The sequence below is a fragment of the Bos indicus genome, chromosome 29 (assembly GCF_029378745.1).
Source record: "Bos indicus isolate NIAB-ARS_2022 breed Sahiwal x Tharparkar chromosome 29, NIAB-ARS_B.indTharparkar_mat_pri_1.0, whole genome shotgun sequence".
In the NCBI taxonomy this organism is placed as follows: Eukaryota; Metazoa; Chordata; class Mammalia; order Artiodactyla; family Bovidae; genus Bos; species Bos indicus.
This window is the reverse complement of record NC_091788.1, coordinates 24,655,842-24,680,607: the sequence shown is the minus strand read 5'-3', so window position 1 is coordinate 24,680,607 and position 24,766 is coordinate 24,655,842. Positions and strand designations below refer to the sequence as shown.

At 44.5% G+C, this 24,766-nt stretch overlaps 1 protein-coding gene across 2 annotated transcripts in view; it reads left to right on the top strand.

The window, feature by feature from the left end:
* Positions 1–3,390: 3,390 nt before the first annotated feature.
* The window catches only part of NELL1 (neural EGFL like 1), a 1,057,189-nt gene continuing 1,035,813 nt past the window's right edge, over positions 3,391–24,766 (top strand). For both annotated transcript variants that reach the window (XM_070783206.1, XM_070783205.1), the window contains exons 1-2: positions 3,391–3,641; positions 13,720–13,848. In XM_070783206.1, coding sequence (XP_070639307.1) covers positions 3,587–3,641; positions 13,720–13,848 — 184 coding nt within the window. In that variant the 5' untranslated portion in view covers positions 3,391–3,586. The remainder of the gene's footprint in view (positions 3,642–13,719; positions 13,849–24,766) is intronic.

Sequence of the window (24,766 nt, the reverse complement as noted above, 5' to 3'; positions counted from 1 at the left end):
TTTTGATCTGCATTTCCCAGATGGCTAATGATGCTGAGCATCTTTTCATGTGTTTCCTGGCTGCTTGTTTTTCTTCTTTGGAGAAATGTCTATTCAGATCCTTTGCACATGTTAAAATTGGGTCATTTGTCTTTACTACTGAGTATAATAATTTTTAGTAAGTGCGAGTAGTTTAAATCAGGAATCTTGTGCGTATGTGCTCAGTCATGTCCGACTGTTTGCCGCTCCGGACTATAACCTGCCAGGCTCCCCTGGCCATTGGATTTCCCAGGCAAGAATACTGGAGTGGGTTTCCATTTCCTACTCCAGGGGATCTTCCTGACCCAGGGATTGAACCCATGTCTCCTGTATCTCCTGCACTGGTTGGTGGGTTCTTTACCACTGTGCCAAATAAGTGGGAAGCCCAAATAAGACATAGGACTTGCAGATTTGTTCTCCGTTCTGTAGGCTATCTTTTCTCTCCCCATGATGTCCTTTGAAACACAAATGTTTTCAGTTTTGATGATGTGGCCATATTGCATTTAAGGCACCTGATGAGTAGTGAGTATGTATGCCCTGAGTCTGAAGGAGAGGTGAGGACTGGAAATACACCAGGTGAGAATCATCCATGTATAGATAGTAGTTAAAGCCATGAGGCTGGATGAGAACACAGTAGTAACTGTGGCTCGAAGACAAGAATTCTGGGGTCCCTGAGGCTCCCCAATATTTAGAGGTCAGGAAGAAGAGGCAGAGGGATAATCAAAGGAAGCCTCTTGTTCTTGGACAGATCATAGAGGGAGGCCATGCAGAAGGGGAGGGTTGGCTTGTGGTGTGGTATTGGGTAGACTAAGCCTCATCACTGCTTCCACTGAGCATGGGTCCCATTGCAATATCCCAACACACAGCCACATGGTCCCTTCATCGCCACCATAGAAATTTGCTGGGCATGCTCTATAAAGGTTACCTTAGCCTACACACTCCAAACCCCCAATCCAGAAGTGCATTTATAGGAGGAGATTGAGGTACTCAGTTATCTAGGAAGATTTATGACCTTGTTAAGATTAACACTAGTTCTGCTAATGGATGTGATGCTGCAAAGCTTTGACAGAACATATGCCTTGCTTTATTTTTTAATGGAACACACTGAAAGCTCCATCCCACAGGACCAACTAATTACACAGAGACTTTCAGAGAGAGAGAGGGAGAGCTCTAAAGGTCTGACTCAGACCACCTTTTCCGTTGGTTGGGGTCACTGTGACTTCTAGGATTTCTGAGATCAGTAAGACACCTTTGAAACAACAGCTCAAAGCCATAGAAACTGCTCCTACTGAGGTGTATTTAAAATCTGCAAAGGAGAGAGGGGGCTTGGGTCTCACAACACAATGTGGTTTTGGGAAATCCTCATTCACAAGGCCCAGCTCAACTTGAGGAGTCCTATTTTCTGCAAGAGGTGTGGTTTTAAAGTTAGCTTAAATGTAACATGTTCTGTGTGCATGCTAAGTGGCTTCTGACAAAGTGCATGCTAAGTAGTGTCTGATTCTTTGTAACCCTATGGATTGTAACCTGCCAGGCTCCTCTGTCCTTGGGAATTCTCCAGGCAAAAATACTGGAGTGGGTAGCCATTTACTTCTCCAGGGGATCTTCCCAACCCAGGGATAAAACCCGTGTCTCTTACATCTCCTGCATTGGCAGGCAGGTTCTTTACCACTAGAGTGTGATTTTAATTTTAGCTTTAAATGTAATATGCTCCAGGTGGAAGGAGAAAGTCTTGCCTCTGTAGTGAAAAAAGACAGTCAATGCAGACAGATCCCCTCTGGGCTGGAGCTGAATCCCAGAAGAGATGGAGAATCTGTTCAGCCTTGACATCAGTTTACCTTTTAATCTTTCAGCTCAACTTCGGGCATGGCAATACACTTCTTTGCTTCCCTTCTTCTGCCTTAGGTGTTAGGTGCTGGAATTTATCTGCTCTTTCATTTCCTCTTTTATCTGCTAAGGGACCACAGTGTAAAGGACCAAGTGGGACAGTGGCTTGCATACCGGAATATCCAGAAAAATAGGGCAGCGTGTGTAGCTAAAAACATTCTCTCTTAATAAACTGTGTTGCTACTTTGGTGACTTTCTCCTGGGGTCATGGTGATGAAGGGCTTAGGAGGAAGTAAGAAGGGGATTAGTGAAGAGGATTTTTCTTGAACGTTGGAAATATTTCCTGGGAAATGAGGGAGGGCTTTGTTCAGAGACGTTTCCCTTCTCTGGGATCCCTATCATATCAGAGGGCCCGGCTGGACTCAGCGAGAGGGGACCAGTGTGAGGAAGCCAAGTTTTAAATCATGCGGGGCTCGTTTGGTGTAAATCAAAGGTTCTGTCATGTCTGATTTCACGACTCTGCAACCTAGTTATAAATAACGTTCATGAAAGGAAGTGCTATAAACCCGGGAGATATTTCTAGGGAAGGCTGGGTTCTGGAAGGGGGTCACAGAGAAGCAGGAGGATTGGTCTTCTTGCTCACACTCCTAAAACAAAGTCCAGCCATTCTCTCCAGGAATGGTGTTGGAGAGGGTTCCAGAATAACTTCGGGAGAGGCCAAACCCTGACTGTGAAAGGAGAGTAGTAGGGTTTTTGACAAAACCATCGAGAAACTCACTCAAGGAAAAAAAAAAAAGGTTAGGAATTTCCCCTAAGTGGCAGCATCTGCCCTGCAGAACCGGAAGGCTTGCAAATAAAACTCCCCAATTCCCGACCGTGCTTCGCTCGGGCTCAGGGACACTTTTTCTGCCCCCTCCCTGGCCTTAGCGTCCTCTCCCTGAACCCCCAAAGCGGGTCCCCAGAGGGACCCAGAGGAGAGAGGAGACTGGAGGTACAGGTGGTGAGACGGAACTCAGCCATCATCCCCCTCCTCGCCCCTCCCCAACCAGTCACCTAAGCAAATCCGGAGTAACTGTCCTCCAGGGAGGAGCTGAGCACGCTAGTTGACTCCGTCTGGGTCGGGGTTCCCCCGGAGGCGGGGACGCGGGGCGAGGGGGAATCCACCCGCAAGGGCTCGGGGTTCTTCGTTTCGACCAAGATGAACTGTGGCAACTTCGGCAGCCCCCACCGCGGCGCCGAGGCAGAGACAGCAGCAGCGGCTCCGCCGGCTCTTCCGGGCTGGAGAGCATGAAGCTCAGGGAGCAGGGTGCCCTGCGCCTCCAGCTCCTCCCTTTTGGCCCCCGGGTCCCGGGACTCCAGCTCCAGTGCTCCGAGTGACAGAGGCTGCAGCGCCGATCGTCCGCGTCCTTGCCGCGGAGGAGGAGCCGTTGCCAGCGCCAGGCGCAACCTGCCGGAGTGGCCAAGCCCCGCGTTCCCGCCCCAGCGCGGAGGCGAGCGCCGCCGCAGCGGGGGCCGGGGTCCGGGCCGGGTGCCGCCGCCCGCGGTGGGGGCGGGCTGGGGGCGGGGCGGCCGGGCCGCCTTCCCAGGCGCGATCCCTGAGCACGGCACCCGGCGCAGCAGAACCACCTCCCTCGCCGCCCGCCAGCAAGTTTGGCGGCTCCGAGCCCGGCGCGTCTCGGCATCCAGGCGCATTTGTTTCTTCCTGGCTTCCACGCGCCCGGTTTGGCCGGGACCTTTGGGAGCGATGCCGAGGGATGTGATTTTAGTTGTGTGCTTCTGTGTGTGCACCGCCAGGACAGGTAAGCACGGCTGGGGCTGTCGGAGGGATGCGGGGAAACGGGCGAGCCCAGCCGCTGTGCCCAGCGCCCACCTCGGCGTGGGGAGGACCTGGAACAGAGCTTCGCGCCGGTCCGGGGAAGGGCGTGGATGGGTCCCTCGAATCTCTCTGCTCTGCTCCAGGTGAAAGGGTAAGAAGTAGGACTTACAGGCCGGTGGAAGATGCCCCCGAGGAGTAGCCCCCTGCCCCGAGGACGCGGCCTGGCGGGCACAGGGGTGAGGGGCGCGGCCGTTCAGGCACACCCTCCAGCTGTTAGCGACCGGCTTCCGGGTAGAAACCCACATAGTAGGGAGGGCCCGGGAAGCCCACCCCCAGGAACTTGACAGATGCGGGGAAAACCGCGGTCCCTGCGCCCTGCTGGCCAGGGCAGGGGCGGCGGCTGGGAGGCGCACCCGCAGAGGGAGCGCTTCCGGCCGGCGGGCGGGCGCTGCTGGGGCGCGGGCGGGCGCTGCGCCGGGTGAGAGCTGCGGGCGAGGCTGGGATTCCGAGATCCCTTTTCTCGTCCCCTCCTGCCTCTCCCCGGGGAACTCTTGAAGTAGTTTTTTTTTGCCACTCCCTTTCTCCCCCAGAGGGCAGGACAAATTCGAGGTAATTGGAGCTGTGGGGGCAATCCCAGGGAGATGCTCTTAAGCTCCAAACCTGTTTTCGCAGACTGTAGCTGCGTGTTGGGGTCGTGGAGGGGAGGTCAGGAAAACGGGCGTAATTTTCTGAAGTCCCCACTTGGTTCTGCCTCCAGGGAAGCAGTTGTGAGGACGTTAAGAGCACCTCCTTCTCTCAGCCCTCAGCCTGCATGTCCCCTGGGGGTTTGGAGACCCACTCTCAGCCGCCTTCTCTGGGGAGCTAGTAGTAGATTGGGGAAGGTGGCGGTGGATTGGACGAGGGAATTGGCAAAAATAGGACTCTCCACTGCTGGTGGGGGCGTCGCGAGTTTTTATTCCTACGCTAGCCACCCTCCTAACGTGCGGCAGACTTCGCACCCCAGAGTTGATGGGTAGTCATCCCCACTGCTTTTCCCCTCTTTTATCACTCTCATTTCTCCTCTCCAGAGGCATAGCCTCCTGCCCACGCTAGGCAGCAAGTTTATCGGTAGAGGGCTGGGAATGGGTGCTCGGCCTGGGTGGGCTCAAAAGTTCCCTCCGCTCGCTCCCCAGGCGTCCCTCTTGGGCTGTTAGCAGCCCGCCTGAGGATTCAAGAGTTGGGTGTCCAGCAGCTTCCTGCTGGCCCTTTCCATCTTCCCCAGGACCGAGCAGGCGGCAGCTTTTCCTTTGCTTAATGAAAGAGCGGCGGGTGTGGACTTCTCCGGGGATAAAAAGAATCCCCATCCGTTTTCAGTCTCCATCCGAGAGCTCCGCAGCCTGCCAAGATGCCATGACTCTGTCCAGCCTAGAATAAGCGCTTCTTGAGTTCCGGCCTATCTAGATGGGGTAGTCTTTTAAAGCCAAGAGCACACGAGAAAAAGCTTGCCCCCGGGAAGATCAGAGCAGTGGGGACAGTGCAGAGCGTGGGCGACCAGCCCTGCTAGTGGAGAATCTGGTGCTGGTGAGCATCTTACAGGGGAACCAAAGAGAGAAGCTAGGTGGGGTTGGGGTGGGGTGAGATATCCGTCATTTAATTTTCTCAAGTGCACATCGCTACGGAGTATGCCGCGTCCTTTGTTCTCGTTAACTCCTTTGAAAATTCGGCCAAAAGTACCTTCCCCAGAAGTGGATTGTGGGTCCTGGGCGCATTGCTTGTGGAGTTTCTTTAAGAACAAAATCTTTTTCCCTTCCCCACAATGAGCCCCTTTAAATCTTGTAAAAAATCGGTTGTAGGGAAGTTTCATTTCTGTATTTATTCATTCATTCAACTGAAGAGTTGAGCGCCTTGCTGGGTGCTAGGATTGCTTATGCAAAGAAGAACCGACTTGGTCTTTGACTTCCAGGAACTTACGGCTTAGCTGAGAACCTAGATAGAGACTGAAAAGCGTTTTTATTGTACAGCTTGACGGGGTAGAAGGAAGAGAGATGGGACTATAGAAGTCTGTATTAAGGATATAGAGGAGAAATTGTAGAAATGAATTCTGGGGAGGGGTGGTAGATGGTCAGGGAAGCTTTAATCAGAAGGTAACATTTGAAAGTTGTGTCTTGTAGGATTTTTAGGGAGTTTTCCAGTGGACGGAGTGGGGAAAGCATTCCAGACAAAGGGCACAGCTTGTCCAAAGGCAAGGAAGAATGGAAGGATCTGAGAATTGGTTGTGCAGTTGCTTAGGGAGCTTGGGTTTTCTGTGCCATTTGGTACTCGTTCAAAGAGTACCAAGAGGCTACACATTTCTACTACAAAAATTATCAGAAGAATCAGAGAGACATGGGGGAATTATATCTCAATTCTTTTACTTATAATTTCTTGCAACTTGGGGGATATGATCAGCAGTTTTCTCTTTGATTTTACCTGGGAACCATCATCCCTGTATCACACATCCGTCCTCTGAAGTAGCTAAGGCTGGCTCTTAATTAGTTGATCGGGATCCAAACAGCCACTTGGAAAGTTTATTTGTCAAGTGGGACAATTGTTGTCTGGGCTGTTAACAGCCCAAGATGAAATAAACACGTGGTTCACTGAGTGAACTGCTCAGATATCACTGCTTTTAATGGAAATGAATAGATGGTATCGGGCACATTTTAATTAAAGCAGCACTGCAGTGCAGTAGCAGTTACATATGAAAAGATCTAATGATAGGTGTCACAGGAAGCTGCTTAAATTACCTCATTGTTCAGAGAACTTGTTTTAAAGAGTAAAGTGGAGTTAAGATAGGTGTTGTTCTGGTTATTTCTGGGTGAAAAATTCTGAGATTTCCAGGTACATCACTAATAATGGAAATTTAGCAGGCTACGATGCTTTCCAGGTGTCTTGGTGGTAGAGAATCTACCTCTGGAGGAGGTAATAGCAAGCTATTCCAGTATTCTTGCCTGGAGAATTTCATGGACAGAGGAGTCTGGTGGGCTACAGTCCATAGGGCCACAAAGAGTTGGACACAACTGAGTGACTGAGCACGCATGCACACACACAGAAGGCCACGGTAACAGCAGTAATAACACGTCATGTCCATGAGTTTTCTCCAATGACCTGGAAGTGTGCATAATACAAAACTCAATGATTACTGCCCCCTGGCTTTCCAGTTTGTTGTGGTCACCAGGGCAGTGGGTAGAGGGAGCTCCTGGGGCTGAGTGAATGCTTTTTGCTGCCACCTGCTGGGAAGGAGAGCTTTTTAAAGTACTTCCCAGGCTATTATTAACTGAGTTGAATGATAAAGCTATGAACAGAAGCCCCTGGCCTCCAGTAATCAAGTGAAATATTGGCTGACCTGGAACAGGCACAGAGGATGCTTCTGGGATATTAAGAAACTTTGTAGGAGTTCAGAGGCCCAAATCCGATCAAATGATTGTGAAATCCTGCTGGTAAATGAGATCTTGGAGCATCTCTCCAGTGAGGTTTGTCATGCATGGAGCTGGGGAAAACAGCTGCCTTCATGGATGGTGAGCCGGATTAGGTTTGAAGTGAGCCAGATCTAGGAGGATTTGCTTGGGAGCTTAGGTCCGGGACCCTGGAGGTGGATTGAGTGGGTTTTGGACCTGAATACTTCCTGGGTTGGGCTGAAGAGTGGCCAGCAGCAGCAGCAGGTGTCCTGGGAGATTAGAGTGGAGATTCTGAATCTCAGAGTGCCTCTGTGAGATTGACATGCTGCCTTCCAGGTTTAAAAAAAATTTTTTTCCCCCCAGAGGCTCTTTTTATCCTACTTAATTTCAATACCCAGCTTTAGCCATTTATAGAGCAGTTATGACCAAAGTAAAAAACTTATAATAGAATTTCCCTAGAAAGGGCAGGAGCTCCATGCTTGGACGAGAAGCAGAAACATTAAAATAAAAAAATATCTTTATGGAGCCAACTTTCTCATACTATATAAACTTCAGGTGAAGCCATGCAAATGCTGCCTTATTAATAGATTTTCTGATTCCTTAGGCAATGGGCAAAGCAGTTTTACTCATCCTGCTATTGGCATAAGGTATTTTCATCTCGAAGGGAACCACTTAGAGAAAAGAATATTGTATCTGGAAGGCTAATTGATTTCTCTTGTTCTGTTTTTTTTTGGGGGATGTTTTTATAATAAGAGCAATACAGTTATCTTGAAACCAGGGAAGCCCCTTCATTTGTGGGCTCTAGGGGAAGAGGTCAGTATATTGGGTTGGCCAAAAAGTTTGTTCTGGTTTTTCCAAAAGATAATGCAGAAAAACCTGAACATACTTTTTGACCAACCCTATAGATTCATTATATGGGTTTCACAAAGCGCAGCCAGAGTGAGAATCCCTACTATTCATCTGAGCATGTGGAGGGGTTGGGAAAATGGGAACCATCTGTACCTTTTGTATAAGTCCAGCGAAGTTGTGGACCAAGGAGATGGAATGGTCTGGAGGGCTGGTCCTATGAAAGACAGATGCAGCAGGCCCCAGCTGGGCACCAAATATGTGGTAGGAGTGTTCATACAGTTATCACTGAAACCTCATGAGGCTGGAAGGCTGGTATTGAAAGTGAAGTGAAAGTCACTCAGCCGTGTTTGACTCTTTGTGACCCATGACCCATATAGTCCATGGAATTCTCCAGGCCAGAATACTGGCGTGGCTAGCTGTTCCCTTCTCCAGGATATCTTCCCAACCCAGGGGTCGAACCCAGGTCTCCTACATTGCAGGCAGATTTTTTACCAGCTGAGCCACCAGGAAAGCCCAGGAGGCTGGTATAATCATCCCCATTTTATGGCTGAGAATAATTAAGCTCTGAGAATTGAAGCAATTTTTTCCCCCTCAAGGGCACAGAGTTATTAGTGGGAAGAGACCAGGACTGAAAGTGGTCCTTAGTTGAGTGTTCCAGATTGAGGGTGCTATGTTCTCACATGGAGATGGGGATCCAAGGGCACCATTGGGGTGTTCTGCCAGTTCTACAGAACCTGGGTGCCTTTTAGGCTCGTCTAGTTGCAGGGCTCCAAGTTTGGCCTGCATTGGTCACTTATTTTCACAATAATACTGCCTAATAAGTCACCAGAAACTAAAAATAGCATTTATTTTGGTCCATGTATCTGTTGCCTGGTTTGATGATTGGCTTACCTCGGCCAGGTTTGGCTGGGCATCATCCCAAACCCAAGTAAGGTGTCTGTCCCAAGTGTCTGAATCTCCCTGGACCAGTGGCCCCACTGGACCATGCTCTTCTCATGGTGATGCAGAGGTACAAGGGAACAGGCTCCACCACACAGGCTTATTCAAGTCTTTGCTTGTATCATGTTGCTAATATTGTTACTGAGTCCAAGCTCACTGCTCATCGCATGACAGGCCAATCAATCAGGAGATGAGGCGTCGAGGCAAGCAATAATGACTTTTCTTGGAAAGCTGGCAGACCAAGAAGATGGCTGACTAATGTCTCAAAATAACCATCTTATCAGGGTCTGGATGCCAGTTTCTTTTATAGAACATGTTGTAGTTGTTGTGCAGGTTGGAAAAGAATTTCTAGACATGAGACAGAATGAGAGGAAATTAAAGTCTATTAGAGTGGGAGACGCCATTAGAATAGAGGGCCAGCTCAAGGGACAGCCTACTGCTTTTGTGGGCTCGTAGCCAATTTTTATAGCCTCAAAACAGAAAATTCCTACCAGAATGATGGCATTAGGTGATTGGTTAGGGTGCTCTAGGGTGGGTAATAGGGTGGTTATTTTACCTAATATGGGGTCAGGGAACTGTGTTTAGATCTAGAGGCTCATGGCAATAGTTGCTATGGGGCATGATCAGTTCCAGAGATTTTTATCCTGTGACCTTGGTACAGGGCTCCACGGAACACAGAGTAGAGGAGGTGAGGAAGTAAAGTAAAAAGGCCATTCATCTTGCAAATATCTCAGAATGACCAGCCTTGGGAAAGGGGTGTGTCAATTTGCTTTTTCTTGTAGCCATTCACACTCGCAGCTAGTGGGTGGACAGGGTCATGATGTTTCCCTGAACAAAAGCACTCTGGTTTAGCATTCAGGTAGAGGGACAGGCTTCCCTGAGGCAAGCCATTATGTATAGACAGTATTCTTTTATTGAAAAAAGCAACAGGGAGCAAAGGTTAAAGTAAAAGAAGCAGAGCCAACATATAGTCAGATTTTATTCTTTCTTGTAACTACATCCTAATGAATCAAACAAGTTACTTGACCAGGCTCAAACTCAAGGGATGGGAAGTTTATTCCCACTCTAAGGATCTCCACTGCTGCTGCTGCTAAGTCACTTCAGTCGTGTCCAACTCTGTGCGACCCCATAGACGGCAGCCCACCAGGCTCCTCCATCCCTGGGATTCTCCAGGCAAGAACACTGGAGTGAGTTGCCATTTCTTTCTCCAATGCATGAAAGTGAGAAGTGAAAGTGAAGTCACTCAGTCGTGTCCAACTCTTAGCGACCCATGGACTACAGCCCACCAGGCTCCTCCATCCATGGGATTTTCCAGGCAAGAGTACTAGAGTGGGGTGCCACTGCCTTCTCCAAGGATCTCCACAGCCATATAGCAAAAAGTGTGGATATGGGAAGGGTAAAGATTTGAAGCCAAGAATTCAGTCAACCATATCCCTTTTAAAAAATTTCCTTGGCTTGAATTGGGATTCCCTCATAGCTCAATTGGTAAAGAATCCACCTGCAATGCAGGAGACCCTGGTTTGATTCCTGGGCCAGGAAGACCCACTGGACAAGGGAAAGGCTACCTGCTCCAGCATTCTTGGGCTTCCCTGGTAACTCAGCTGGTAAAGAATTTGCCTGCAATACGTGAGACCTGGGTTGGATCCCTGGGTTGGGAAGATTCCCTGGAGAAGGGAAAGGCTACCCAGTCCAGTATTCTGGCCTGCAGAATTCCGTGGACTGTATGGTCCATGGGGTTGCAAAGAGTTGGACATGACCGAGCAACCTTCACTTTCTTTGGCTTGAATTCCATCCAGTCCTCTCATGGTATTCCCCAGATATGCACATTGTCTGAGATCACTGTACCCAAAGCAGTGATCATGCATCCACTTTTTGGTTAATTCTGAGGGTCCTAAATTCAGGGTGTGACATACACAAGGCCTTGTGCAAGGCACCGAGACTATAGGAATGCTTCCTTTGTCTTGTGTCCAGCTAAGGGCTCATTCCCCAAACTGCCTTCCAACTTCCTGGCTAGAGTTAGACCAGCATAGAGGTCCTCTGAGATCACTCTTAATCTCTGCCGTATAGGTATAGAGCACTATAGGTTAAACTGAAATATTAATTGCTTTTCTTCCTTTCCAAGATGATCATTGAATTGCTGATATCTGTTTGCTTGGAGAAAAGCATCACCAGTCTCAGTGAGAGGCATCCAGTGCTGTGACATTGATAGATGCCCATTGGCTTGGTGCTTCTTTGCACAGAGTAGGTAGTTGGTCAGTCATCAGTCTTTGTGAATTGAGTCTGTGTCAGACAGGTAGGATGTACTGATGTAAATCAGAGCACATCCCACTCTTCCCCCCTTAACACATACCTGAAAGCCCTCTAATGATTGTTGTTTAGTTGCCAAGTCGTGTCTGACTCTTTTTGTGATCCCATGGACTGTAGCCCACCAGGCTTATCTGTCCATGAGATTTCCCAGGCAAGAACACTAGAGTGAGCTGCCGTTTCCATCTCCAGGGGATCTTCCTGACCCAGGGATCAATCCTGCACCTCCTGCATTGGATTCTTTACCACTGAACCACCAGGGAAGCCTCATCTCTAATGATGCCCCATTGCAGTTAGAATGCTCTCTCTCCTTGCTGCAGTTCACAAGGCAGTTCCTGCTCAGGGGCCCTACTTTCTACTGCTGTCCTCCGGCCCACTCTGCTCTGGCCACAGCAGCCTTTTGTGTGTTTCCTGAACATGCCAAGCTTGTTTCTGGTTTGCATTTGCTGTTCTCTCAATAAATAGAAAGCTTCCCCCCACCCCAGATCTTCCCTTCTGGAATGATCGCCAGCCCCTATTGTCATTAAGGTTTCTGCTCAGAGGAACCTTCCTCTACCATCCTTTTTAAAGCCTCCATGCAAGCTGCTTTCTATTTCATAACTCTTATTTTCTCATAGCTTTTATTTTCTTTGTGGCATTTATTGCCATCTTGGGCTTCCCTGGTGACTCAGACGGTAAAGAATCCGCCTGCAATCTGGGAGACCCAGGTTCAATTCCTAGGTTGGGAAGATCCCTTGGAGGAGGGCATGGCAACCCATTCCAGTATTCTTGCCTGGAGAATCCCCTTGGACAGAGGAGCCTGGCAGGCTACGGTCCATGGGGTTACAAAGAGTCAGACACGATTAAGCACAAACAAAAGCACATTGCCATCTCAAATTATCTTATTTACCTATTTGCTTACTTGCCCTCTCTTCACCTGCTGCCTTAGGAATGTGTGCTCAGGGAGGCCAGCTCCAGTGCCTTGCAGTGAGTGCAGTGTGTTTGTTACAACGAAAGCACTCAGTCACATTTGTTGAAAAACTACTGCATTCAACACACGGGTGAATGAATGACTGAATAAATGAGTTGTCTTTGGGTAAACTGGTCTCACATTTGGCTGCATTTGGAAGGGGAAGACTTAAACCTTCATTTTAGAGGACAAGGGGAAGCCTGACAAAAACTGAGAAGGTGGCTCTGTGCACTGTGCTTCTCATTTAACCCTTTGTCCACCTTGGGGATGACAGGCTTTGGCTCCCAAGACCCTTCCCTGAGCCACCTTCCATTGATGGAAGCCTAGATTGCTGCAGGAGTCTTTGTCTCCTAACAGGAAAAGAGTGAGAAGCGTGTAGATTTCCTTCTGCAGGTCTATGGGGAAAGGGGTGAGGTTGGGAGGACGAATGAGGTTGTCACAGGGTGTGATGTCCTGAATGAAATGCACTCGATCTCTCTGGGACAAGCTCTCCAAATCTTGCTTCAGTGACTACGTTACCACCAGACAATCATTGACAGCTGTTGCTGATTAAAACGTCTCCAACTGTGCAATCAGAATTGCACTATTGAGATGCTAAGTGTAGACAGACACAGCCTTTAGGAATGGCTTAAACAGAATCCCTTGGAGTGATTGCTAGCCTTATTAATATATATATAACTGGAAGCCACTTTGCAGGCATGAGCGAATCATTCTACAGAGCACCATGTAGATGGGAGACAGGTTCGAGGATTTGCCTTTATCAGACCAGATGATGGAGTCTCAGGGCCCAGTTTCTCTGTGCCCTGTAATTCTCCAACAAGAGTTGTCAGGGAGTCTACCTTTTCAGTGATCCCCTTGAAATGTACACCCGTGGTTCTGGGGATTCCCTTTCCTGGCCAGTACCTCTGTCAACCCTGTCCAGCAGGGACAGCATCCCTATTTCCTTCCTCTTTATCACACATGTGGGTGCCTGATTAACAGTGCTCTGCAGAGGTGTTTCCTGGTGATGGTGGTGCCAGTAGTCATTACTGCCTCAGTCTGAATAGGAAGATCAGGGCCACAGTCCAGTACCCATTGTCCCTAAATTGAAAAAAGCGCAGAAACCCAAAAGATAACTTACTTGACAGCAAAACCTACCCTGAGCTGAACTCCTTTGGTGGCAAAACTTGACTTAAACTGATATGAGGCTGTGTATAGTCTTTACTTGTACCAATTAGAAGGAAACACCATACTTTTTGCTTTAGAAATACTGTGTTTGGTTATGGGGTGCTGATGTAGACTTTGTTGAAGGTGTTACATAAAATGAGTATATGGGCCAAATTAGCTTTCCAACAGATGATCCATTCTGAGTTATGAAATATATTTGGCCCTGAGGGTTTTGCATAGGGATTATCAATCTGTAGTGGGGATGGGAAAGGGACGAAGAAACCATCGTATCAGTGGGATGATGGAGCAAAGAATTGCCTTCCTTTTCCATTTAGGAAAAGAGCAACTCCAAGCACTCATCACTGGCTTCTTTGTAGTCCCTGCCACTCCTGTCCTCTTGTTCTATGTAGTTTCGAGCAAGTCTGCATTTTCAGACAAGATGGCTCTCTGTTCCTTTTCAGTGGTGGGCTTTGGGCTGGATCCGGATCTTCAGTTGGATATCATCACTGAGCTCGACCTTGTGAACACCACCCTTGGGGTCACGCAGGTGTCCGGACTGCACAACACCAGCAAAGCATTTTTATTTCAAGGTAAAGGCGTCTCTCTCCTTTGCATGGGGTCAGGACTTGGGGAGGAACTTGGGATCTGCCTGGGGCATGTTCCTCTGGAGTGTTATTTGTTGGGTGATCATCTCTGTTACTTCTCCTATGTTATCGCCGTGAGGAATGTCCAGAGATGCTGAGGGTGCTTAGATATTTGAGGGGTGTTCTGAGGGTGTAAGGGGGGCAGTAGTGGTCATGGTGATTGAACATTTGGCTTGGCAGTGATATATATCCCAGGGGATTTTGGTGAGGGATCTGAAGTAGAATGAATTTGTAAAGTCCTTGAAAGCCACTGACCAGTCATGTTTTTTCCACAGGATATTTTTTCTACCGTTATCCATATGTTTACCCATATCTATTAGTGCATCTATTCCTATTCTTCTATTTACATCTCTCATTCATCAGGGGACCATGCACACAGAGGATATTTTATGGCTGCAGTGTCTTAGGGGTACAGCTTAGTTGGTTCTGCCTGCTATAAATCTGACTACAATTCGTTAAAGTGTTCAACAAGCATGCATCAGGGCATTATAGTGCACTTCGTAAAAGCCTGGCCCTGGAGCCTGACTGCTTAGGATCAGATGCCAACCCTATCGTTTACTGACTTTGCAGCGTTGGACAATTCCTTAGCCTGACTCTGCCTCTGTCCTCATCTGAAATGCATCATGGGACTATTACAATGCATCATGGGACTATTACAGTGATTGAGGAATGAATCCAGTAGAGTGGTTCAAACAGTGCCTGATAACATAGTAAATCCCCCGGAAGTACTAGCTCTTATTATGGAACCCCTACTGTGTACTAGGCACCATGCTAATACTAGGATTATTAATAAGAGTAAATAAATAGAGTGAGGGAAACAGTCATTACGCAAGTAATTATTGACTTCCACTGGCTATACTTATCTTGAGGGAGATGTATAGGTTGCCAAATAAGAGTATACAGGGAGATCTGATTTAATGGGTGTGGGGAGATGGTAGTGGTCAGGGAAAGGCTACCCTGAAAAAGTGATGGGTCAGCAGAAGTGTGGAAAATGAATAGAAAGCCTGGTGTAGGAAGAGGTGGGGGCTCAGAACGAATTGGGCAGTAATGATATGTTATGAAGGTCTTAAGGCAGAAACCAACAGAAAGACATTTAGCATGGCTAAAAGGTGGTGAGCGGCTGGAGAGGTAGGCAGGGACTAGGTCACACTGGGCCCTGTAGGCAGAACTGACATTTAGCTGATGTCTGTGGGCTTGGTGTGCTGATGCTTTATGGCCGGTGTCCATTCTAATAGGTGGGGGGCCATGTACTTGTTAACTATTACAAATATTACCCAGGCTCTTGTTAGTTTTCTGCTTTACTCTCAGATCAGTGGGGGCCTTTGATGAGTTGAAGCAGGGGAGTTATCTGATCAGATATAGCAGTCAGACAGCTGGGATATTCCTATACAAAAATGCCTGGCGGGCTTCTTTGAACCAAGCCTTTTGTGAAGATAACAAAAGGATTATTTTAGAATGACTGAACCAACATTATGGGATGATATATATATCCTGTGCAGAGAATTTCAGTCTTGTTAATAATATACAGCACATCTACAGATCCTATATAGTAATATATAACAGGGCTACAGGTATGTTAATTTCCACTCACTCTAGGAATCAGTGAAGCAAATAGATTGGGCATGCTTAAGAGCAGACAGACTGGGTCAGTTTTCTCTTTGCATTGTGCAAGATCTGTTCACTTACTATTGAGAGACCATCCCACTCTTGGTTTGAGAGGTGCTGCTGACACTTTGTCAACAGAGTTGTTATGGAAGCCTGGCTCATCTCTACACTTTATGAAAGCAATAGTCTTTCTATCTAAATACCCCTACATCCCTACGGCCAAGTATTGTGCGTGGTACGTAGTAGGTGATGAAGAAACATTTTGAACTGCATTAAAATTTCCTCTGTCCAATGTGCTCTTTGAAAGGCTTGCTGCCTGCTTTATACACTAGTCTAGTCATTTACTCATTTATTTATTCCCTAGGCTAGATCTCTGCTCTCTAATTTGTGTGTTCTCCGCTTCTGGGATGTCTACCATGCTCTAACAACAGGGAGAGATTTTCAGCTTCTTTGGTGGGAAGAATAACTGTATCATGGGAGTTTGACTGAGGAGGGCTTTCACTAATCAGGGCCCTTGTGATTGCATTACTTGGATAATCCAGGGTAATCTCTCCATCTCAGGATCTGTAATCTGTAAAGTCCATTTGGCATGTAAGGTAACATATTTCATGTATTTTGGCAATCAGGACATTGACATTTTCAGGGAACTATTATTCTTTTTACCACAATGTCTGCCCACTGGCCCCTCCAAATTCATGTCTACTCCACATGAAGAATAAATTAACCCCATCCCAGTATCTCCCAAGGTCTTAATCCATTATAACATCAGCTCAAAGTCTAAAATCTCATCCACTCATCAGTTGAAAAATTTCTAGTCTCACTGTCTAATCTAAATCAGATATGAGTGGGACTCTGAGTATTTGCTGTTTTGGAGCAAAATTTTTCTTTATCTGTGGATCTGTGAAACTAGAAAAAACTAATCTGCTTCCAAAATATAATAGTGTGACAGGTATAGGATTCCAGTTATAGAAGTTTCTGTCCAAAAGGGAAAAGTGGAAAGAAGAAAGGGGTCACTGGTCCCAAGAAAATTTGAAATCCAGTAGGACAAACCCCACTGGGTATTAGGGCCTGAGGGTCATCCTCTGTGGTCCTTGGCTCTGCCTTCTAAGTTTATGACTTGTTTCTATGAATCATTCTTTTTCATGAAAAGTAGCATATGTTTGTAGTTTGATAGTTTTTTTTTTTTTTTTTTTTAATTTACTTTTAAATATTTGGCTGTACCCAGTTGTGGCATGGAAGATCTGGTTCTCTGACCAGGGTTTGAACCTGGGCCCCCAGCATTGGGAGCATGGAGTCTTAGCCACTGGGCCACCAAAGAAGTCCCTATAGTTGAATAGTTTTATCAACCTATGTCTTGCCTATAGAATCTGGGGAGTCCATGAGCCTTATTTCATCATCTTCCTGTTCCCTTCAGTCCTAGGTGGCAGTGTTTCTCTGGTATAACATTCTCAAAAACTTGGAGGGTTTCCTGTCCATGAGACAAAAGGCTCCTTTACAGATCTTTCCAAGAAATTCCATCTCTGTTATATTTCTGACTTCTACTGGGATGACTGAGGGGATCCCTGAATTACAATTCTGATCTCTTCAAAGCACCCTCTGGTTGATTGAATATTCTGACCATTTTGATCTTTCAGAAGTACTAGCAAAAAGTGGTTCAGCCACATCCTTGGCTTCCTTCCAGAGCAGACTTTCCTGACAGTGAATTTCCTAATTTTATTGTTTTTTCAATCTGGGTAGGCTGGGAATTTTCTATACGATCAATCCTGGTTCCTTTTTGCTAAACGGCTCTTCGCTTAATCTTTTTCCTCTCACTTTTTTCTGTATGCAACAAAGAGAAACCAGGCTGCACCTTCAACACCAGAAATCAGAAGTGAAAAATAGACTTTTAAGGGCTAAAATCAATGTGCTGACAGAGCTGTGTTCCTTGTATGGCCACTATAGGCTAATCAGTTTATTGTTTTTCCAGCTTCCAGCAGCTGCTACATTCTTTAACTTGTGGATACATCGCTTCAACCCTCTGCTTCTGTTTCACATTTCTGTTTTTCTGTTTCTGTCACATTTTCTTCTCTTGTACTGACTCTTCTGCTCCTTTTTTTCCCCTCTTACAAGGATCCTTGTGGGTCCTTTTCCCTATATTGGGCCCACCTGGATAATCTAGGATAATTTCTTCATTTTAAGGTTCATAACTGTCACATTTACAAAGGTTTATGCTGTGTAAAGTAATATATTTATAGGTTTTGGGGATTAAGATGTAGAGATCTTTTGAGGGTAGGGATTTAATTTTGTCTGCCATAGGATGACTACTCACTGCTGGGCAGAAATATGGGCAATAGGATATTTCCAGAATACTCCAGATAAGTCCTTTCTAGTGCATCATTGTCCAACAGAAATATAAGTAAGTGAGTCATATCTTTGATTTCAGTTTTTGTAGTAGCCATATGAAACATGTAAAAATCAAGTGAAATTGATTTTAGCTATACATTTATTTAACCCAACACATGAAAAATATTATCATTTCAACATATTGTCAATACAAAAAATTGTTAATGAGATATTTAACATTTTTTCCAAAGTAAAAAATCTCATCTATAATTTATAGTTACAGTATACAGATTTGGCAAGTTATTCCATACATAATTTTAAGTATCATTAAAAAATTTAACAGCTTTGTTAAAATATAGTTGGGTTATAATAAACTGTACATATTCAAACTGTACAGTTTGTTAATTTTGATATGTGAAAACACCAGTGAAATGATCATCACAATCAAGATAATGAACATAGCTATCACCCCCAAAGTTTCCTCTTTTTAAAATAATCCCTCCTTTCTGTATTTCAGCCTCTACCCTCAGGTAACTACTAATCTGCTTTCTGTCAATATACAGTAGTTTGCATTTTCTAGAAAGTTTATTTGAAAAAGTGCTGCACTCAATATATATGCCAGCAAATCTGGAAAACTCAGCAGTGGCCACAGGACTGGAAAAGGTCAGTGTTCATCCCAATCCCAAAGAAAGGCAATGCCGAAGAATGCTCAAACTACCATGCAATTGCACTCATCTCACATGCTAGTAAAGTAATGCTCAAAATTCTCCAAGCCAGGCTTCAGGAATATGTGAACCGCGAACTTCCTGATGTTCAAGCTGGTTTTAGAAAAGGCAGAGGAACCAGAGATCAAATTGCCAACATCCGCTGGATCATGGAAAAAGCAAGAGAGTTCCAGAAAAACATCTATTTCTGCTTTATTGACTATGCCAAAGCCTTTGACTGTGTGGATCACAATAAACTGTGGAAAATTCTGAAAGAGATGGGAATACCATACTACCTGACCTGCCTCTTGAGAAACCTGTATGCAGGTCAGGAAGCAACAGTTAGACCTGGACATGGAACAACAGGCTGGTTCCAAATAGGAAAAGGAGTACATCAAGGCTGTATATTGTCACCCTGTTTATTTAACTTATATGCAGAGTACATCATGAGAAACGCTGGACTGGAAGAAGCACAAGCTGGAGTCAAGATTGCCGGGAGAAATATCAATAACCTCAGATATGCAGATGACACCACCCTTATGGCAGAAAGTGAAGAGGAACTAAAAAGCCTCTTGATGAAAGTGAAAGAGGAGAGTGAAAAAGTTGGCTTAAAACTCAACATTCAGAAAATGAAGATCATGGCATCCGGTCCCACCACTTCATGGGAAATAGATGGGGAAACAGTGGAAACAGTGTCAGACTTTATTTTTCTGGGCTCCAAAATCACTTCAGATGGTGACTGCAGCCATGAAATTAAAAGACGCTTACTCCTTGGAAGGAAAGTTATGATCAACCTAGACAGAGACATTACTTTGCCAACAAAGGTTCGTCTAGTCAAGGCTATGGTTTTTCCTGTGGTAATGTATGGATGTGAGAGTTGGACTGTGAAGAAGGCTGAGCACTGAAGAACTGATGCTTTTGAACTGTGGTGTTGGAGAAGACTCTTGAGAGTCCCTTGGACTGCAAGGAGATCCAACCAGTCCATTCTGAAGGAGATCAGCCCTGGGATTTCTTTGGAAGGAATGATGCTAAAGCTGAAACTCCAGTACTTTGGCCACCTCATGCCAAGAGTTGACTCGTTGGAAAAGACTCTGATGCTGGGAGGGATTGGGGGCAGGAGGAGAAGAGGATGACAGAGGATGAGATGGCTGGATGGCATCACTGACTCGATGGACGTGAGTCTCAGTGAACTCCAGGAGTTGATGATGGAGAGGGAGGCCTGGCGTGCTGTGATTCATGGGGTCTCAAAGAGTCAGACACGACTGAGTGACTGATCTGATCTGATCTGATCTGATACAGTGTCTACTCATTTTGGGAGGATCTAAATTCTTTCATGTGTCATAGTTATTTCAAGACTAGTAATAACATGTAAAGTGCTTTTCTTATAGCCAGGATATATAGAAGGGTCTTTTTTTTTTTTTTAAACCAGAATGTCAATCTCTGTTCATCAAGGTTAGTTAGGCCATTTATATTAATATGATTATTGATATGTGGTTTAGTTGCTAAGTCGTGTCTGACTCTTGCGATCCAATGGACTGTAGCCTGCCAGGCTCCTCTGTCCATTGGATTTTCCAGGCAAGAATACTGGAGTGGGTTGCCATTTCCTTCTCCAGGGGATCTTTCCGACCCAGGGATTGAACCCTGGTCTGCTGCATTGCAGGCAGATTCTTTACCAACTGAGCTACAAGTGAAGTTCGATTAATTACATGGTCATACTTAAATCTATGTTTTTGTTATTTGTTTTCTACTTGTCTATTCTTTATTTCTCCCCTCGCCTCTTCTGGCTTCTTTTAGAGTAATTGAAAATTTCTTATGATTTCTTTTTTAATCTCCTTTCTTGGTTCACTCTTTGTTTCACTATTTTATGTTGTCTTAGGGTTTATAGTATACATCTTTAATGATGAGAGTGTACCTTCAGGTGATACAACTTCATGTGTACAATAAGAATATTTTGATAGTATACTTCCCTCCCCTGACACTGTACTACTGTTGTTCTACATTTTACCTTATGTTATAAACTCCATTCTACATTGTTGTTATTTTTATTAGTCAATTATCTTTTGAACATATTTAGATAATAAGAAAATCAATCACATATTAACTCACACATTTAGTTACTATTTCCTGTGTTCTTCAGTCTCTTGCATGGATTCTTATTTCAATCTGGTTTCATTTTTATCCTGTCTAAAGGACTTTGTTCAACATTTCTTATAGTGCAGGTAATGAATTATTTCAGGTTTTGTATGTCTGAAGTCTTGATTTTTTTAAAACCCTTTTTGCTGGGTGTAGAATCTTGGGTTGGCAGTTTTATTTCTTTCAGTCCTTTAAAGACGTGGATCCACTGTCGTCTCACTTGTACTGTTTCCAGTGAGAAATCTGTTGCCATCCTATCTTTATTCCTCTGTAGGTAATGTAACTATGCTCTTTGCTTTTAAGACTTTCTCTTATCACTAACTTTGAGCAATTTGATAATGATGTACATTGGTCTGATTTTCTTCATATTTCTTGTGTGTGGGATCTGTTGAAATTCATCACATTTAGAAAAAAAAAATGACCTTTATATCTTCAAATATGTTTTCTGTTTCTTTCTCTTTACTTTTGGGACTCCAATTATGTGTATGTTAAGCTGCTTAAAGTTGTTCCATAGCTCACTGACATTCTGTTCATTTCAAAAGTTCTTCCGCTCTTTTCTCTCTATGTATCATTTTTGGTAGTTCCTATTACTCTGCCTTTAAGAACTGTTCTTCTGTATCGGCTGCTCTTAGTATAATTCTATTTTTTTTTTTTTATGTCATGTGTTGTAATTTCATCTCCATAAGTTCAGTTTGACTCTTTAAAAAATTTTCCATTCTTTATCCAACTCTTTGAATAGATGGAATGCAGTTATCATCAGTCCTGGGATGATTCTGATTAATTTTTCTCACTACTGCTTCCTTGTATCCTAGGTAATTTTTGATTAATGCCAGACATTGTAAATTTTGCCTTGTTTAGTATTTGACAAATCTTTTTGCATTTTAATAAATATTCTTGAATTTTATTCTAGGACACAGTTATTAAAAAACGATTTTATTCTTTTGGATCCATTTTTTTTTGACTGAGAGAGAGTTGATGTGCAATATTAGGTAAGTTTTGGGTGTACAGTGTAGTCCTTCAATAATTTTGAAGGTTATGGATCCTACTTTTAAGATTTGTTAGATGACTCAGAGCAGTGCTAGTGAATAGTTTAGAACGAATTATTTTCCATCACTGAGGTAAGACCTTCTGGGTGCCCCATGAATCATGGGGTTTTCCAGTTCTAGCGGTGAGAGTAGGTACTGTTCTCTGCCTTATGTGTGTGCTGGGCACTGTTTCCTTTGGGTGGTTTTTCTCTGTCCTTGGGTACTTTTCTTGCATGCGTGCATTGATCAGTAGTCTGTTGAGAGAGTTCTATATTTTTCTCTCTGCTGTTTGTCTCTCACATATGCTGTCCTGTGAAATCTAGGTGCCTTGGTCTCCCCACACTCAGCTTCTTCATCTCAATGCAGGGAGACCCCTGGGCTTTGCCTGCATTTCTTCTTCCTGTGACACAGCTTGGAAACTCAGCGGTAAGCTTGTGTGACTGTAGGATTCGTCTCTTTTGTTTTTCATCTCTCAAGGGTCACTGTCCTTCATTGACTGATGCCCAGTGTCTGCTCTTTCATTGAATATTCATTTAAAATGTAAATTCAAACTAATTCAAATTTCATAAAATTAAACATTCATTTTCTCCACCACACTCATCATATTTCAAGTGCTCAATTGCCATATGTGGCTTGGGGTTGCTATATTGGACAGTGCAGGTCTAGAGAGGCTCAGGGATTTTAGTATTTTACCATAGTTCAGTTAATATGATCAAATCAAGAAGCCCTTCTTTCAAGTTTAATATGTAAGTAACAAACTACTTAAGCTCTCTACCTCAAAGTATCTCCCTTTGCTCAATGATAAACTGGTGTAATAATAGTACTTACTATATGTGATTATAGTGAGAATGAAATATACTAATACACATAGAGCATTAGAACTGTACTTGGTACATGGTAAGCTCTTGTTAAATGTTAGTGCATGCATTTGTAAGTAATAGGGTATAACTTTGGTCTTCTTATGTGTATTATCTGTCTGGTGTGTTATGAATGTCAAATTTTAACCTGCAGAGATAAGTTGGGATAGTGGGAAAAGCACAGGATTGTGTAGAGGATAGATTAGGTCTCAGCACTTTCTATGTATAAATTTATTTTACCTCAGTAATGCATAAAGGAAGTATTATCATTCATAAATGGATGTACCTTGAGTCAGTACTTAGGGGGATCAGTGGATATGTCTTTTAATGTCTTCTAGCCTCAGTTTCCTCATCTGAAAATGGGATTGATTATATAAATTAAATAATAATATATGAGAAAGTATTTTGAAGACTATAAAGCATAGCTGATGATGCCCAAGTGGGAGTTATGCCAGAGCCACAGAGACGTGGAAATATGGTGGCCAGAGCTGGGGGCACCGCCCTGGTCGTCCAGGGGCTGCAGTTTGTTCTGTTCCCCTCCGCCACCCACTCCTTTTCCCATGAGCTGGAAGTGGGATTCCCCACTGACTGAGACAGGTTGTCTTGCGGAAATGAAAAACAAAAGCTCTTATATATAGAATGGATAAACAATCACGTCCTACTGTATAGCATAGGGAACTATATTCAGTATCCTGTAATAAACCATAATGGAAAAGAATATGAAAAAGAATATATATATATATATATATATATATATATATATATATATAAAACTGGGTCACTCTACTGTATACCAGAAGCCAAGATAATGTTGTAAATCAATCATACTTCAATAAAATAAAAAAAAAGAAAAAAGAGAAATATATAAAGTAAAAAAAAATTTCTTCTTCTCTTCCTTCCTTTATTTTTATTTTTTCTTCTATTTCACTATCCTAAGTCCAACTCTGAATTGATGTGTATTGAGGGAATGAAAACCTTCATGTCAATGCTGCTGCTGCTGCTACTGCTAAATCACTTCAGTTGTGTCCGACTCTGTGCAACACCATAGACGGCAGCCCACCAGGCTCCCGCGTCCCTGGGATTCTCCAGGCAAGAACACTGGAGTGGGTTGCCATTTCTTTCTCCAATGCATGAAAGTGAAAAGTGAAAGTGAAGTCCCTCAGTCATGTCTGACTCTTAGCGACCCCATGGATTGCAGCCTACCAAGCTCCTCCATCCATGGGATTTTCCAAGCAAGAGTACTGGAGTGGGGTGCCATTGCCTTCTCCGCATGTCAGTGCTAGCCTCTTAATAATAATATTGATAAATTTAAGTAGAAAGCTTAGTTAACTGGAATCACTCCTATCCATACCAGCTCCAAAGCCTCATAGGATTTATTTTGTGGCTACTCAGCTTTTTAAGCTTATCTTTGTCACTGCTGTCCTTGTAGAATGCAAAGACTTGAGTGAGTAAGATTTTTATTGTCTTTTTACCAGAAACAAATCATATTTTAATAGATAAGGATTGGGGCTAGGGGCAGGGAGAATGAATGGCTATGTGTAAGACTGTCATTGATCTTCTCTAGGCTGAAAAACATCCTGAATGCCAGCATTCGAGTTTCAAAAATCATTCTAGAATACCTTTGCTTTGCTTTGAGTAGGACTGAGAGAAGCTCTGATTGAGTTTGAGACTGTACTTCCCCCTGACTGACAGCATCTTAGTGTTGAGTAGTTGGGGGATGTGTCTGTGTATTGGTGTTTCATTTATAAAAGAGAATTAGAATATGCATGAGTGCAGATTCTTTAATGTGTTCGGTTTTTTTTTTTTCCCCCCTGTCAGGAAAGTGCTACCTTGTAGGAGTTTTACTTTTAGGAGGATTTCTGAGGAAAAAGTGGTATCTTATTTTATGTGACAAGAAAGAACAAAGGCTGATAAGAGATACTTTGAGGAAAAGACTGAGGCTTTTAGGACATATTTGCAGTCTAGGCTTTGAACTAGATGTTGAGGAAGACACAGAGGAATAAGCATAGATCCTGGCTGCAATGAGCGTACTCTCTAGAAGGCAAGCACAGCATGTCATCAGACATTCTAATGCAGAGGACAAGAGAACTTGCAGTGGGGTGTGGATAAAGTGTGTTGAAGAGAGAAATGTCCTCTTACTGCCTCATTTGGGGAAGGCTCCCTGGGGGAACGTGGTACCTGAACCAGACCTCAAAAGATGGTTAGGAAGTAGCTATGT